This window comes from Zeugodacus cucurbitae, chromosome 3 (assembly GCF_028554725.1).
Source record: "Zeugodacus cucurbitae isolate PBARC_wt_2022May chromosome 3, idZeuCucr1.2, whole genome shotgun sequence".
Lineage (NCBI taxonomy): Eukaryota > Metazoa > Arthropoda > Insecta > Diptera > Tephritidae > Zeugodacus > Zeugodacus cucurbitae.
The window spans coordinates 23007267-23024867 of NC_071668.1; the positions used below are offsets into that span (position 1 = coordinate 23007267).

The following is a 17601-nucleotide window of genomic DNA, read 5'->3' on the forward strand; positions in this document are numbered from 1 at the left end:
GAATTTCAACTCATGGATTGGTACTAAGTTGGAATATTTAAAAATTATTCGCAACTTAAAAATAAACTTCAATTATTGCAGAAGTTTATTATCTGAGAACTATTATTTGAGAGTGTGACTCCACACAAGACATTTCATACAATGACAGCTGAATAATGATAGCTGAATCAGGCGCTGAATACTGCCTCTAAAGCTGGAAATTTTACTTTTCGAGTGCTGTAAAGCTAAACTGTGCTAAAAGCTAAATTGCCGGAAACGTCTGGTGTGGAGTTGCATTCTAAGAGCCTCGTCATATTGCTGAATTTAAAGTCCGAACCGGAAGTACTCAAATATAAATTTGACTTACTACAAATTCAGCTTAATAATGTATAATTTCTCGGAGGAACGGTTTAATAATATATTCTCTAAAAAGTAAGGTTGGAACATCACTGTGAATTATCCAATAGGCAATTCGAACAAAGTTTGACATGTGTTTTTTCTACTTCTTATAAGCTTTATGTTATTGAAAATCCCAAAAGTAACTCAGATCCAGAGCTCCAGAGCTGTATATTGTATAGGTATTCCTTTTATGTGTTGGATTAAGTAATGTTCTTCAATGTACTTCAGTTAAAATAAATTAGTAGGATGTAGGATTGATTTCATTAAGCTCATATCTGTGAGCCATGGTGCAATCTCTTTATATTTGTATTATATGGTACCCATAAGACCTGTAAATACCACATATTCAGCCATGAATTTACAGCTAAACTTTGGGACAAGTATAACACTTGCATAACACTCTTCTGCCAAACGATGGACTTACAGTATTTACAAGTTCTCTGGTATTATAAACCATAAATTATAGTTAACACGATACAACATTACTTTTTGACATTAACGGGACAAATAATACCGACGAAATTAAACTGAGAACAGTTTGCTTATAAGAGAAAACTGTTACCGGTTTACTGTTTCAGAGAGCTTTACCTGTCTCTCAAGGCAGCTTGCTAAACAGCTGGGAACACTTTGGTGCAATGGAAAACAGCTGTTACTAAAAGTCAGAGAGACATAAGATATGTAAATTTACTGTTACACTGTGGGTGGCTATGGTTGGTTTGGGTTTTAGGATGCAATATAAAATGTTCGCTGCATTTTCGGAGTATTTGAACGAAGTTACAAGGCGAAATGTAAAGCAGTTTGCGACTGACAAGGTGTAAAAGGCGAAAACTGTTTCGTGCGTGCCGTTTGCGGCGAAAGGATGTTGATGTTCGAGCAATAAATGTTTCAACTGAATGGACTCGAGTAAACGTGTCAGTGACTGCGCTGACGACACAGCATTACGGACGCGTTGATTATTTAGTGCGGACGCGTGACATGTTCGATTGCAGGCATTTCGTACGCATGCTGGACGACGTGAACGCGTAATTCATACGCAGGAGTGTTGTAAATATATAACAAGTTGTGTTGTTCAAGCCATTATTATTATCTACGGCAGTGTTTTAAAAGTGGTCGGGTGTGTTAAAAGAGTTAATTGTGAAATTTTGAAAATATATTGTGAAAATATTTATATTATTATAATATTTAATTGACTTTGGAACCAAGTGGAAAATGGTGTGGTTCATTGAAGAATGTAAATGATTTATATATAAAGTAAATAAAACAAAAAAATATATAAATTTTTAAATGAAATCGATATCGAATCGGTGTTGCTTATAAGTCCTACAGGTGCACAAATTAATTAATGTGTGATAATAAAAAAAAAGAAAATAATTATTAAATTCAAAACAAAAAAAAAAAATATTTTAATTAAGTGAAAATAGATTTACCGAAAAAAAATTATATAATAAATATTTCATGAAATAAACCAATATTGTCATAAACATCCATCAACAGCAGAAAAAATATTTATACTCACTTATAAAGCACCAAAAAGTCAAATAAGCGCTTCAAAAAATTCAGCATACCTTTTAATTAGTTATTTTTTAAGTGAGTGTGTTGTTGTTGAAAAACTAACAGCGAAATGTTTATTCGATTTGAATTTTTTCTTAAACGAATGTTCACTGCCAATAATATAGCAAGCTATAAAAGCAGTTGAAATACTGTCAACAATTAAAAATTGTCATCATCAACAAGAACACTCGCTGCACATGGCGCACACAGCTCAACAACAAACAGCGAAATAATTCCAATCCTTTGATTGTCCAAAGTGTCACAGCCAGCAGCAGTCGTCATGTCATTCGCAAATGAATTGACAACAATAATGTTATTGTTGCTCACATTTTTGTTGACACCAACGACAACGACAACCGCATTGGATGGCAAAAACAGCGAAGCAAATGCAATGCAGCAACAACAAGCAATGCAGCGTCATGCTTTAGGTGAGTGTATTAAAAAAAATAAAATAAAATGTTGATTTGTTTATGTGACAAATGTTGTAACTGTCAGCTAAATTGATAGGCAGGTGAATATTACAATCATCACAAAATCTAAAAGTTGTGTAGTATGATGTATAATATGAATAATATTACTCGGATATATTGGAAAGCAAATCAGCATAATTACAAGAGCTATAAACCACTCCATTCAAATATCATATACTGCCAATTGGGTAATTCAAATAATTTAAGCAAATTTACCTCTAATTGTTCTCAATTAGCCATTCAATACAGCCATTAACCCTATTACCTAATTAGGATTTAATAGATAACCGCTGTGTAGGTCTTTATGAGACCCTGTGGAGTGTGTTAAGTGAAAAGGGGAATGGAAAAAATGGAAATTATTATATGAATAATGTGAAAAGCAACAAGTCTATGAAAATACTAGTACTCGCAACTATGCATGTATTTGTATATTACTTAACCTTGATTATAGTCAAAATGAGATTGTATTAATCAGAAAATGTCAAAATTTTTTTAAATTCAAATTTAAGTTATTATCCACTTAATTTACATAGACGATTTCGACCATTTTTGACATGCTATAAATACTAATTGTTTAACTAAATTGAGTAAATTTGATATTAAAGGAATTTGAGGCAGCTAATTACCTTAGGTAAGTGACCTACTTAACGTAGTATGAGAACATTAAGAAAGACCTTATTGTTTGAAGCACCATTCCAGATGCCGTAAATATTATAATCCTTGTTGTACCTCTAACGAATATAATTCGGGAAACGCTTAAGTGGAGAAGTCCATGTAAAAGCCCAAAAGTTGATTATTATATTTTAAATTTTTATTTAATAACCGGAGAAATATTACGCAATCTACCAAAGAATTGTATAAAAAAATTGTAAACATTGCAAACAGTGCATTATACTTAAGATACGTTCCATCGCTTTGGAAAGTATCTGAAGTTATTATGATACCTAAGCCGGGTAAATCACGTAAAAAGAACGTTTGTTCGGCGGCCTTCTTAGAGGTGTCTCAGGCTTTTGATAGAGCTTGGCATTCTGGCCTACTGCTGAAATTGAAATGCATGTTACCCAAACAATATTGCGAAATAATTGCTTCCTACCTGAAAGATAGATACTTTCGCATAAAACAGGAGGATGCATACTCAAACTTGCAACAGATAGAAGTGAGTGTTCCCCTGGGAAGCATGTTGGGATCAATGCTTTATTTGCTTTTTACAAGTGATATCCCCACTGACTCAAGTTATGTCACAGCGAACTTGGGGATGTCACAGCCCCGTTAGCAGCAGGAGAGTCAACCTCAATATCTACACTTCGAGTGCAAACAGCAGTCAATGCAATTACTAAATGGGCTTTCAATGGGCGCATTAAATTAAACTATGTTTACTTTAAACAAAACATCTTACCATCCCATTTATATAAATGGTTCGCTGTGACCACATCACAATAATGCTAAGTACCTAGGCATCACCCTAGATGCTAAGCTTCGCTGGAAAGAGCATGTCAAGAAAAAAAGGTGTGAGCTTGATTTAAAATTTCCTTAGTTTTACCATCTGGTCGGTAGGAGATCCACGCTTTCTATCGCAAACAAGCTGTTTATATATAATCAAGTACTAAAGCCAATTTGGGCCTATGGAGCTCAGCTATGGGGTTGCTCAAGTCAAAACTGTATTGCCTGCATTCAGCGCTTCCAAAATAAGGTACTTAGAAGTATAGTTAATGCTCCTTGATATGTTAGATCTGCTGACCTTCACCATGATCTTGGTGTGAGTTCAGTAGTAAACGAAATAACCAAACTTGCAAAGACTCACGAAATGAGACTTATACAGCATGTAAATGAAGAGGCATCCAGACTCATCGGGACTGCTGAACGAGAAAACTGACTGAAACGTAAGAGGCCTTCAGACTTAGCAAGGCAACTGTAGCAGCAAATGAATTCCTCTAACATTTAGCTTTTAATTATTTTTTAACTTATTAGAATTGAATTGTTGTTAGTACTTAATCATTGTATACTAGGTACAATTTTAATAATAAAAAAAATATATTTTAAAGGTGATAAAATATTTTTATTGCTTTAACACAATTTTATTGAGTCTTCTAGAATTTTCTTATTCTTTTCTAAAGTAAAAAAGTATTTATTTTTTTTTTAATGCCGGCTCAGGATAATTTTTCGTCGTCAACCTGAAGTTCCAAACTGCTCTATTTATCACTCATGAATATGAAATTGAAGTGTTTTTCTAGAACCTATAAAATTAAAAAGATATTAAATTGAAAAAATATATGTCATAGAAAATATTAGAATTTAAAGCTATTTTTTGACATTTTTGACGCCAAAAAAATTGTATGAACGCTAAATTTGAAATTGAATAAATCTGAAATTCTAGGTTTATCCTTCCTACAGTAATGTAGAGAAAGGCCTCACTAACTAATTATTATATTACACAAATCGGTCGATAACTTTCCTCTGGATTATTCGTAGATTCAAAGAGGTATTCGGAGAATAATTTATGTGATTACCACAACAACTTTTACTTAATAGTTGTTGCAATCTTATATAAAAAATCGTTTGGATTTTTCAGTAGCTATATACTGTAATTAATCATAATTTATTTAAAGTAATTTTTTCAAATTTTGAATCCAAATATTTCGATTTTGGAGATTAACTTTGAAACTCGGGAATACTGGACAAAATTAGTTCGATTTAATACACAGTAAGATTTTGCCTATAGTGTCATTTATGTCAATTATAAATTTTTTTAGAGGTTTAATATTGTTCTTTGGGATGCATTAAGCGGTCCATGTGCAGTCGTATTTGTTCATTTCTACAAAATTTTCACTGTTGGTGGCAGTGTTCGTATTTAAATGATATGTAAGACAAAATTGAAAATTTTGTATCTTTCCTGTTTTCGGGCGAACAAATTCGATTGTGGACGGGCAGTTTATTTGCTTAAAACTTTCAATGAAATTATTTTTTAATCATATCCATTCAGTTACAAATATAAACTATTTTTGTCTGTTTCTGTATTTCTTTGATATCCATATTTGTGATCTTTGCTTTGCAATTTTTGTGTACCGATATAAAATACAAAAAATTATTTTCGTGATAAGAAGATATTTTTTTTCTTTGGGGTATCAGTCATATTAACCGATTGTTCAAACATTTGACATACTCATCTATATATATTCTTTAAAGCTTCATAAAAACCGCTAAGTAACAAAACCAGTATATACTAAGCAATATATGTATGTATATTCTGAGTACAAAATAACTAAATTCAACAAAAATTTTGAAATTGAAGCTCCACTGTAATTTACATGTGACTATTTGCAGCATATGACATATCACAGTTTGTCTGCTAATTAAATTGTCGCAAAATTTGCGTGGATAATATTTGTACATACATACGCATATGTAAATATGTTACAACGTGCGTACAAGTAGTCGTTTGCTTATACTATATACGAGTAAGGCATGTTGCGTATACGCCACGTGCTATCTGGTGCATGAAGATTTTGCAACTTCAATATTAATGCGTGAGTCACTGCTGCTGGCGCTTGATCCCATAACTGCTGACTATGCAGGTGTGTGTGTGTGTGCGTGCTGCTGCTATGGCGGCTAATTTAAAAGTTTCATTGAAATTCCTCACGCAATGTAACAAGGTAATTTTAAAATTTTTATAAGCAGCACTAAAAATGTTAAAATCTCCTTGTGTTTGCTACTTTATACATACATATACCTTCGGTGTATGCAAACACACATTCGTATAAGTGTTGACATACATGTGTATAAACATATGCTTGGATAAAACTCGTACATCATATCACGTGTACTTGAAAGTTGATAGTAAAGTGTTTGCCTGCTTTTCATTCGCACACACATCCGTAGCCTGAAGGTATACAAGTAGGTGTGCATGGGCATAAGGGTGGGTGAAAAACTTTACAATATGAGAAAGATTATTAATGATAACACCTTCAGAAACGGAATGAAATGCTTTTCTTGATCCTTATGCTCTTTTTCTTCCTCCACTCATGATTATAATCAATCTTAACATGAGCTGAAATTTTTTTTAGACCCACTAGTGGTCGCCTTAGCCGAGTGAGTTATGTATGGAGTTCTTGTAGGTATGATTGTTCGAGTCCGTACGATAATAAAACCCTCGACAATGAATGTAGACTCTCTTCAGGTGCCTCAAAACTAGTAGTGCTCTTAATTTGTCATACAATATCAACCCTCGAAAGCTTGCCTTTCTTTTCTGTAGAGAAACCGACTACAGTCTAATGAAAGTGACCCAATGAAGTCCAAAAATCTGGTGGGAATTTCAAGAAATAAGAAAAACTAATGTTAGCCGTTCATAAAAGATCTACAGCTTCTGTAAAAGCAGATTACTTGATAGAACTCAGCTCGCGAACTAAGAGATCGGTCGAAATACAGATATTAAGGATATTTTTATATGGAGCTAATGCTATTTAAGAACATGTTTGTGATCCTATGGTTTTGATCTGAAAGTATCATCAAGTGTTTCTCTAGACTTTTTCCCAGCAAACGCCTAAAAAACAATTTATGATTGTGCTAGATGAACCGCAATCTCTTCCAAAACCTGATTCGCTTATGTAGCACCCTAAAGTCACCATTTGAGCAACTGCTGCATACACTTGCATTCATAAATACTCGTAGACATGTGTGTGTGTCGGTGAGTCGGCGGATTTATGTGTACTCTGCTGAATTTACTTAAAAGTGTCAGTAGAGAAATTTTATTACAAGCCGGAATAGAGTAATGCGTATGGAAACAAGCGTGCAAACCGTACACTGCATGGATATACTCAGCATATGCTCATATGAGGCATATATTAACTGCATACTACATACATATACGTTTAAGTGAATGCTTTCGTAAATAAATAAATGAGTGAGTAAATGATGAACGTACGAACGAACGAAAATGAGGAAACGAGTGCACCAGTGAGAGTAGTTGCGACAAATTGCACACTTGTAATTTTCTCAAAGAGATGAAACTCATTTGTGTACGCAGCGGCATTTAAATTCATGGTCCGTCAAGCAGACTACATGTGCATAAATATAGAAATTTAACTATATTTAAGGATTATGAAGTAATTGCTGTCTTCGATTTGCCATATTTTTTTCTCGCTAGCATATGTTTCAGCTCTGCTCTCTTGTAAAAAAATTAAATATGAAAGCAACAATGAAGTTATGCTATATACTTGACCGTCAAAGAGTATGTGGATTGCTCATTAAAGTGGTATAATCATTTGATATTCTTTCGATTTATTTATGCCACCCTCTTTGATTTATGCCAGGCTATTCGATTCGTTAACTTCTAAGGTTGAAATTTTATTTAAACTCTCTTTACTATATATTACTTTCGCTTGATAATCGAATATCCGGCCTTCCCTGCAAGGTCGTTGCTAGTTGGCAGCGAAAAAATGCTGATGGCATTAGCTTGGCTGCTGGTATTCTCATGATCTATGGCATTATGGCATGAGCTTGCTACTTATTATGGGCGCCAACTCGTAAATGTTGATATTTTTATGATATCTAAGTAGTTGTGAATAAGAAATATGACTTACATATTTTATGATCAGCAATATGAGTTTGCAAAGCATGAGAATTTCGCTTATGGATTTACACTTTTAAAGTTCTTCTACAAAAATAGTTGGGTATGTTGTTTAACATTTTGTAAAAAGTGGAATCGAGTATAGAAATATAGAAGAAAGGGAAAATTAATATATACAGATATCAGATTAAAAATATTGTTTATTTTAATATTGGTTTATTTAGTATTGGGGTGGATGCGATAAAACCTCCCAATCGAGCTCATCAACGAAGTGTGTGCTCTGGCGTTGTACTGGTGGAACACTACACCCTTCCTGTTGGCCAATTCTGGACGCTTCAGGTCGATCGCCTGCTTCGGTCCAGTTGTTCGCAGTAGATGGTAGAATTAAGCGTCTGGCCATATGGGAGCAGCTCATAGTGGATGATTTCCTTCCAATCCCAAAAAATACACAGCAAAACGTTCCTTTGGGACGATTCACTGGCCTTTGACCACGACCGTTTTCGCTTGATATTGTCGTATGTGATCCATTTTGGGTCGCCAGTCACCATCCGCTTCAAAAATGGGTCGAGTTCGTTCCGTTTCAGCAGCATATCGCAGGCCTTGATTCGGTCCAGAAGGGTTTTTTGCGTCAAATTATGCGGCACCCAAACATCAAGCTTTTTATGTATTCAGTCTTCTGCAGATGGTTTAAAATGGTTTGGTGATTAACTCCAATCTCCTGGGCGATGTCACGAGGTGCCACATGTCGGTCCAACTCGATGTTTTCCATGATTTGATCGGTATTCGTCGTCACAGGTCTTCCGCCGGCTGGCTTATCCATGGTGTCGTTTTCACCCACTTTGAATCGTCGAAACCTTTCCTCCGCAGTTCGAAGTGATAGAGGACCATCCCCCAAAACACCATTAATCTCACGGAACATTTCTCTAGCGGATTTGCCTTTAACGAAGGAAAACTTTAAAATACAGCGAATTTCAGCGTTAGTGAACTCCATGTTTACACGCCCATAACTGTTGAACGCAATATCCAAACTAATCATGCATAGCGTCATTTTGTTGGTTATATCAAGACCTTTCAAAGATGTATAGTATTGCCAGATACGAGCTCTGTAGCGCTTGATACATTGCCGCGAAATTCAAAAGACAAAAAGGCGGACGAGAGATATTTGCCAACCTAATATTTAATTTAGAGTTAATTAGAAATATTGTTGCCATCTAATTAAAAAAAACTGCGAATTGTATATCAGAGGAATAAAGATTTAGAATAGGTCGGCCACTTATGAAGTAGCGTAAATTCTGGCAAAGTCTAGACTAGTTCTGAGTCTGCCATGGAATTTAATCTTGGTACACTGTTACACATTGAGAGGTTAAAACTTGGGAAATTCAAAATGAAGAATAGACTAGTGAAGAGCATATTGATACAGCTCTGTATGTTGCCTTTCCTCAGGTTTACGTTCATGTTTTAAGGGTCATTCCAGATGCTGTAGATATAGTGCAGGCCTTACTTGATCTCTAACGACTTTAAGGGGTTATATACAGTTAGACGACCGAAAAAAAGTGAATTTTCCAGAATTTTTTCTGAGAAAACTTTTTAATTTATTGATCCAAAAATTTATACACATATTATGGTATCTTTTAACTGTATTTTAAGACTTAGTACTAGTAAAAATATTTATTTGAAAAAAAAAACTACAGCTGATCTCCAGGAGCTCCTCTCAAAAAAGACGTTTTGCGGTGACCACTATATCTCGGAACTGGATCATCCGAAATTAAAAAACCAAACAGATTTCGATAAAATAATGTTAAATCTAGTAATTAATCGAAGGAATAAGCAAAATAAAATTTTTTGACAAAATGGCGGTTTCTCCAAAAAAAAATCGATTCTTCACCGAAATTTCGGCCTTAAATTGTTTATAAAAAAAAATATTTATCGGAGAGAAAAAATCTTCGATTAATTACTAAAAAATACATTTAAGAAGGTCGTGTTAAAATTTGAGACTAATCGGTCTAGCCGTTTTCGAGTAATGTTGGTCACCGACTTTGAAAACACCATTTTGAGAAAAACGCGTTTAAAGTTTGGACCTTGTACTTAAAAGCACTCTGAAACGCCTTTTCAAATTTTTCATTTGCTTGTAACTTTGAAAATATTCACCGGAACGATATGAAATTTTCTGTGTGTATTCTTAAATACATGTACATTAAGAAAATGAAATAAAAAAAAATCGATTTTTTGAAAATTCTAACTGTATATAACCCCTTAATTCGTATGAAATGTTTAAAGAACAGAAATAGAGAAGTCTGGAATAAAGGATCGCACTAGGAAGGGGCATATTTGGATATAATTATTTTGGAGAAGTGGGCGTGGCCCCGCCCCCAAATCGGTTCTTTGTTTATATATCGCAAACCAATGAAGCTATATAAACAAAACTTTCTGCAGTCGATTCTCTTACGTACCCCACCAAACGCCATGAAAATAGTTGAAATCGGATCATAACCACGTCCACCTCCCATAGAAAAGTTAGGTTGAAAATTACTAAAAGTGTGTTAACTCACTAACGAAAAACGTCAGAAACACTAAATTTCACATAAAAAATAGCAGATGAAAGCTGCACTCAGATTTTTTACAAAATGGAAACTGGGCGTGGCGTCGCCCACTAATGGGTCAAAAACCATATCTCAGGAAATACTCGACCGATTTCAATGAAACTTGGTTTGTAATAGTTTCCTAACCTCCCAATAATATGTTGTGAAAATTGGCCAAATCGCTTCACAACCACGCCTACTTCCTATATACCAGAACTTTGAAGACAATCTGAATCATTTACAGTGTAACAGCCCCATTCTAAAAATCGCCAAAATCGGACCATAGGTTTTCAAGGATCCATATACCGAACATGTGGACCTCGGTGCTTCTAACCTAATATTATGGTTTCCAACTTTCAATGGACTTTATACAATATATATGACGAATATGTGGGTCAAATTTATGTATTATATAATATTAATTAAGTTAAATAAATAAATTGTGAGAGTATAAAATGTTCGGTTACACCCGAACTTAGCCCTTCCTTACTTGTTTCTTTTAAGAAATTCTCTTCCTAATTTTTTTAAGAGAACGAATATATGTATATTTTTTTAATCATTAGTTCTATTTAATTAAATAGTTAAGTATTTTTGAAACAAGCCATTTTAGGGGCGTGGCATTGAAGATTAAGGAAAAAATATGCCAAGCTATGTAAGCTACGATGATATATCTCATATTTGATTAATTATGCTTTCGGGCAACGGTCTTTTTTTAACTAATAATTTAAGCTTGCTTGTAAATTTTTTCTCGAAATACCACACTCCTCATAAATCAATCTACATATTTTAGGTGCCTGCTAAAAGAAATGTGCATTTTGAAGCATACTAGATTATCCTTCTAGCTAAGAATGAGAATTTTTAACGTAAACACTTGTATATACATCTGCTATGTAAGTAGTATGTGTGTACAAATAGTAAATCCATTGCAATAATGTTTGTGTTATGGTTTTGGTGGTGTTTGTGTGTGTTGCAGTCGCCTTAACTGTGTTTATTTGCCATTTTTATTATCGCACGTTAAACGTAATGCAAAATGTCCTTTACTGTTACGCAAATAAAATATGTGCGATAACATAAAAAACATTGAAGTTGCTTCTATGTGCGAGTGTATTGTGGTTTTTGCTCATGTCAATTGTATATATACGTTTCTACATTTGTATAAATGTATATAACAAACCCCTTAGGAAATTCTTAAGTGTTGCTGTTAAGGTTTACTTTAGCTGTAATCGATTGGCCACTTCTCTGCTCGCTATCTTTGGGTGCTGCTAGCCTGTAAAAAATTTTACATGTGAAACAACAACAAAGTTATCTACTTGATATTTCGTTAAAAATTCTATCGCCGCTTTCTGAGTGCTGCCAAATTTTGTTTTACCAATGGAGACTATTCACAATGGTAAAAACTACTCAGAGGACAAAATTTTGACAAAAATGGCAATACAAATATATATTATATGTTGTTTTTACGTTGAAATATATTTTATTTGATTAAATAAAACGTGAGGCATAGCCGCAGCTCGAAACAAAGGGAAAAAAAAATATTTTTGCGCAGATTTAAGTATTTTTCCACCTAAGAAAATGTTGCAACACTATTGCGCGTGATTAAGACGGCATTTTAGCGCAGACTTGCTTCATAAGTGCTGCCTGTCTGTTTGAATTACGCGATAGTGCGTTCTATTGGCTTTTATCTAATCACCAGTTAAGTTGGTAGTGCTTTCTGTTCTCTTCAAGGAGTTCTTCCATTTGGACTTTTTTTGTCTGGAATGTTAGATCTAGCACTAACAATTTCTCCTTTACAGTCCAGATTTTACCAGACTGACGCTGAAATATTTCGGTAGCACTAGTTTTAGCGAACTAGATGAATTGGCTCGATTGAATAAGAACCAACTCAAGAAATTTTTAAGGGGTTGGGGGTAGTCAGTATTTTCAAAAAAAAAATAACTGTTGATTTTTTCCCGAAAATCTAAAAAAAATTCCCGAGGCCGCCATTTTGTTTATTTTTGAAAAAAAGCTTCGAATCAGATCCAGGATTATCTATTTATAAAACTATTTTTTCCCATTGATTTTAGATGAATCTCCAAGGACTTATGATTGTCACCGCAAGGACCTTTTTTTGAAACTGGGTCAACACAGACAGCTATAACTTTGGAAATTATAATTTTTTTTTTCAAATTTTCGTGACTTGAAGTCAAAACATTGCATAATAATGCCATATTATTACTTTTGTAGAATAACATGATTTAATAGCAAAACAATACCGAAAATTCTCATTTTTACGTGTCTCTGACTACCCCTAACCCCTTAACAGACTGAAGGCGATTTGTTGAGGTTTGAAGGTCTTGGGTATCCAAATTTAAAAGTTTCTGGCATCACAAAGGACTGGCGATTCTAGCTGTCCAATTGGTATCCATTTGATCAACCCTTATATATAATTCCAAATGAAGAATGATTACTTTGCTCTATTAATTTTTTGGATATTTTTTGAGGTCAAACCACAGAGAGTTTCAAAAATGAAAAAAAATCACACGAGACATGAAATATATATTTTTTAATTATTACGGGTAATTACTTCTTTAAGATTCCTTAAAATTCCAACAGGGTATTCACAAGTACACATTTGTATGTGTTGAAATGTTAATGCTTGAACATTTTCATTACATATTAGCAAGCTACATAAAATATGGATGTGGCCACATAGTAAAGGGGTTTTGCAACTAAACATAAATCAAATAGTTTGCCGGTAATTTCCAACGAATAAATAAACAAGCCAGCACTAACTTCCAGTAATAACTTCTCATGTGTGCACTTGTGTATATGGATTTGGTGCAAATGCTTTTTCGGCTACCAGCTCACTGGTCGGTGGTAATATGTAAGCTACATTGCAATGCCCGAGCAATGTATGTCTCCTTGGCGTTGCCATATTTTACCGACGCATTTACTTATGCACATTCTGTTATTTTACATTCCTGTTCAGAAATGGGACGGCAGCAATTTCCAATTAAATGTAAACAACAAATAAATACCAACATGCAATGTATGGAAGATGTGACGGTGAATGGTAGAACGTTGCGCCTTTTGCGGACGTAAGTCAGTCTTATAAGGCACACATAGCATATGCATATAGTATGTACAGGTAACAATGTGAGCATAAGTAATAATATTTATTATATGTGCTTACAAAAACCTATGTGAGTTGGTGAACCTGCTGGAGCGTTATACGTAGACACCTGCGTATATACTTATTTACATTTATAATTTTTTGCTGCAATGCCTTTACTTAAACATAACGGCAATTCGGAACGCAATGTCTGTCTGTATGCGAATCGTAAAGTTCAGAACGCTTCAATGTACCTTAATTATGTAGTCAATAAGAATGCAATGACGCTTATCGTCGTATTGTTGAGTGATATTATAATTCCTGCAAGCAAGCATTGTTTAACGGTTGTTGACTCTTGTCAATCGCGTTATACGAAGGTATGTGGTTGAGTTCGTGGTTTTTGGGTGATTGAAGTTTTTACTAAGTTTAATTGGAAGTTATTTGATGAAATATGTGGAGATCCTCCTCTTCCGCGGCTTACTAGCGGTTACTGCATCGAACACTTTCAGACCCCAAGAGTCGTCTCATCGGATGTTGCCATCGTCCACGCTTCTGCGCCATACATCAGGACGGGAATAATGATCGACTTGTAGAGTTTGATTTTGGTTCGTCGAGAAAGGACTTTACTTTTCAATCGCCTCCTCAGTCCAAAGTAGCAGCTGTTTGTAAGAGTTATTCTGCGTTGGATTTCGAGGCTGACATTGTTGGTGTTGTTACATAATACTCATTTTTAATTAGCCTGAGCTGATCTGGAACTTATTAAGCATTAGGAATTGTAATAGTCTACAATATTAATGTCAAATGAGAATTCTCGGGCCACAATTCTTGAAAGAATAAATAGATCTGTATAGATATCTGTTATTATCTAGCTCAAATTAAAACATATTGTTTGTTGTTCTTCGAAAGCTTACTACAGTTCTGACTTAAATCTCAGAGGTTAATTGCTCTTATGAGAATCGGGTTCATTTCACAAGGTCGGATATACAACCGGCTAAATTCTTCCGTTGAGCAGACTACCCTAAATGAACTATTCGAATGGTTAATGCTTCTATAGCGTTGATCAAATTTAGCTTTATATAAATATAAGAATGATTTCCGGCAAGTGACAGCCACGGGCTGGAATAGATTTCATTCAAGAGGCCCGATTTCGACCACTTTTTGCAGCACTTGGTGTTGTATGTCAAAAATAAAAATTTCGAAAAAAATATCGTCTAATTGAAAACCATAGGTCTAAAATTGTGCATCAAAAATAGCTTTGATTGTTTTGTTTTCTGCCTCCACTAAGCTACGAATTTGTAAGCACACCCACGTATGTATGTGTGCCAATATATTTAAATAGCTTAAGTCGTTTTAAGTTAATGACGACAATTTAAGCTACACTGATGAACTTATTTAAGCTTTAATTAATGTGAATTTAGAAGAGGAAGCTTTAAACTATATTGAAATACCGTTAAAGTACACAGTTAGTGCTTAACTAGAAATCAAAATACCCACCTTAAGGTAAACTAAACCTTAAGTCGACTTAAGCCATTTTAAAATTTAAATTCTATAAAATCTACTGACACACAAAGGTAGTCAAAGTGTAAATATTTACGATCGGATGCTTCATGCATTGAATAATTTTACATATGTACGTACACCAATATAAGCCATTCGAATACTTCGGTTTACTTAAAGGTATTCTTGATTAGTTAATTTAATTGACTTATTCAGTAGCTCAGAATGATAAGAATAATGTAACGCTCAATAAATTCTTAAATGTTAATATCTAGTAATTTGAGAGTAAATGGCAATGCGTTGATTAAAGGTATAATGAGGATGAAATGATTTCATTTCTGGTGGTAAGGATTTTTATATTTTCATATGAAGTCGAATGAGAGAAATACTGCTATTTAAGGAACATAATAAACTCTCATATGTACGTGTATAGATGAAGTATAGGATTATATCTTAAGGTTTAGACGAAATGTCCGTAAATATACTATTTTTCGTTATATATGGCATCTGAATGTCGAAGGTCCATGGTTTTTTTAAATCTAAATCGGTGACTCTTTCTATAAAGTCTGTCCCAGATGTTTCACGTTTTATAAAGACTTTGATGAAAGAACAACGCAAGGAAAATGTAGAATGTGGACAACCTGTCCAGTTTATTGAATAGAATTTGAAGGATCGGAGACATTTTATGTGTTCGCTTTATACTGAAATATCGAATCGAATTCAACTTCATATCTTCAACTTCTTCAACAAAATATCTTCAGTTTATATTTATTTATTAAGATAGCATTGATCTCGAAAACGAAAATACTTACTGGTTCTCTAGGGTCTTATTTTCAGTAATTCTTATTCTACGATGTTTCATGTGTACTTCCAGTAAGATATAGATCTATTACAAATCCTTATCAGTTTTAGATATTTTTTCCCTATCCATCTACCTTCACCAATCCTTTACTGCGGTGGTTTTTCGAATAACAGAGAGATTAACTCCGCAAAGCATTTTGCATGGTTGTGCATCATAAAGAATACATTATTACCAAGCCGGCAATATTTTTTGTTGTCCATCACTGTACGTTCTTATCACCCACGTTAGAGATCACGCTTAGCTATCAGAATTTTTGAAATTGAACATAGGCTATAAAGAGACAGTAAAACTATACTATTTATCCTTACCATAATTTGAACAATCAGCATTAAAGTTCATATTAGGACCAATTAGAAAAGGGGTGGAAAACAATTGACAAATATTTTTTGATTCCAAATAAAATGTTAATAAGTAACTACATTAAGAAATATAGTGAATGAAAATCATCATAAAGCAAAATTAATAAATAAACAGGTCCATTCATCTTGATTCATTTTGAATTTGGCGATGCATTGACTCGCGATACAGTTTCCCACTATCCTCTACCCAATTACCTGTACACATAGTACCGTTAGGATAGCTGTGATTTCGCTTGTTTACAATCGCCATCGCCAAAGCTACCAAACTGTGCCCAAATTGGAGGGATACAAATTGATTGCTTGTTTACGTTAGCTCATTAGTAACCTCCTGAGCCGTTGCCTACAACTCAACACTCATTCCGCTATACTGTTCTCCACGTTGTTGTTACCACAAATTGGACTGGCGAAAGAGGATAGCGGTTGTCGGTGAAACGCCACCTGGAGTGCAGAGATCACGTCATATTTCCAATAATTATGGCTGTACACTCACCGCTGGCGCTACGAAAGCAGCAAATCGCCAAAGGATACACTGGCTGTGCCACAACCGTTCAACTCAGTATACACGCCTCGTATTATACCACCTCATTTTATTGATCGGACTTGTCAACGCTGTCGTTAATATTGCTTTGTGCCTTCGTTTCCGGAAATAAATTGTTGTACGTTTCCGCTGGCGCGAATCGGAGTGAGACCGTCTGGGATATTGACATTTTTTTGCTTTTTGTGTTGTAGTTTTGTTGTTGCGAATATTTATGTTTCTTGTGCGCTCCGTTTACATTTGGGGTAATGTTTCGAAATATAAAATCAAAAGAAGTGATGGCAATGAATGGACTGCGGGAATTCCTACTAAACTGTAGAATCAACCAACAGAAGAAGTACACCTTGAAGAGCTTCGGGAGGGTGGTACTGCCCTCCTAGACTTTCTGAATGAACGCCACCTAACATGGGCGATAAACTGAACCTGAACATGAACCTGTCTGAACCTGATGGCATTATACCTGTGAAGCTACAGCGAGCGGCTAAGGTGTCTTGCAGCTGACTACACATCTAGGCAAATTGTATTATATTGGGCCAAATAGCGGAGGTTTGGAGACAGGTCAGGGTATCATCCCTAAGGATTTCAGGCCCATTAGCTCATCGTGATTTCTTTTGAAGACATTGGAGAGGCTTATGGACCTTTATATCAGGGGAAAAATCCCCAGGGGTCCTGGTCCTGTGGCACAGTAGATCAGCCCCCTTTAACCCTAGTCAACA

General features: G+C 34.7%; 1 protein-coding gene across 1 annotated transcript in view; it reads left to right on the forward strand.

The window, feature by feature from the left end:
- Positions 1-877: 877 nt before the first annotated feature.
- The window catches only part of LOC105214831 (hemicentin-2), a 162010-nt gene continuing 145286 nt past the window's right edge, over positions 878-17601 (forward strand). The window contains exon 1 of the mRNA XM_054227360.1: positions 878-2357. Coding sequence (XP_054083335.1) covers positions 2210-2357 — 148 coding nt within the window. The 5' untranslated portion in view covers positions 878-2209. The remainder of the gene's footprint in view (positions 2358-17601) is intronic.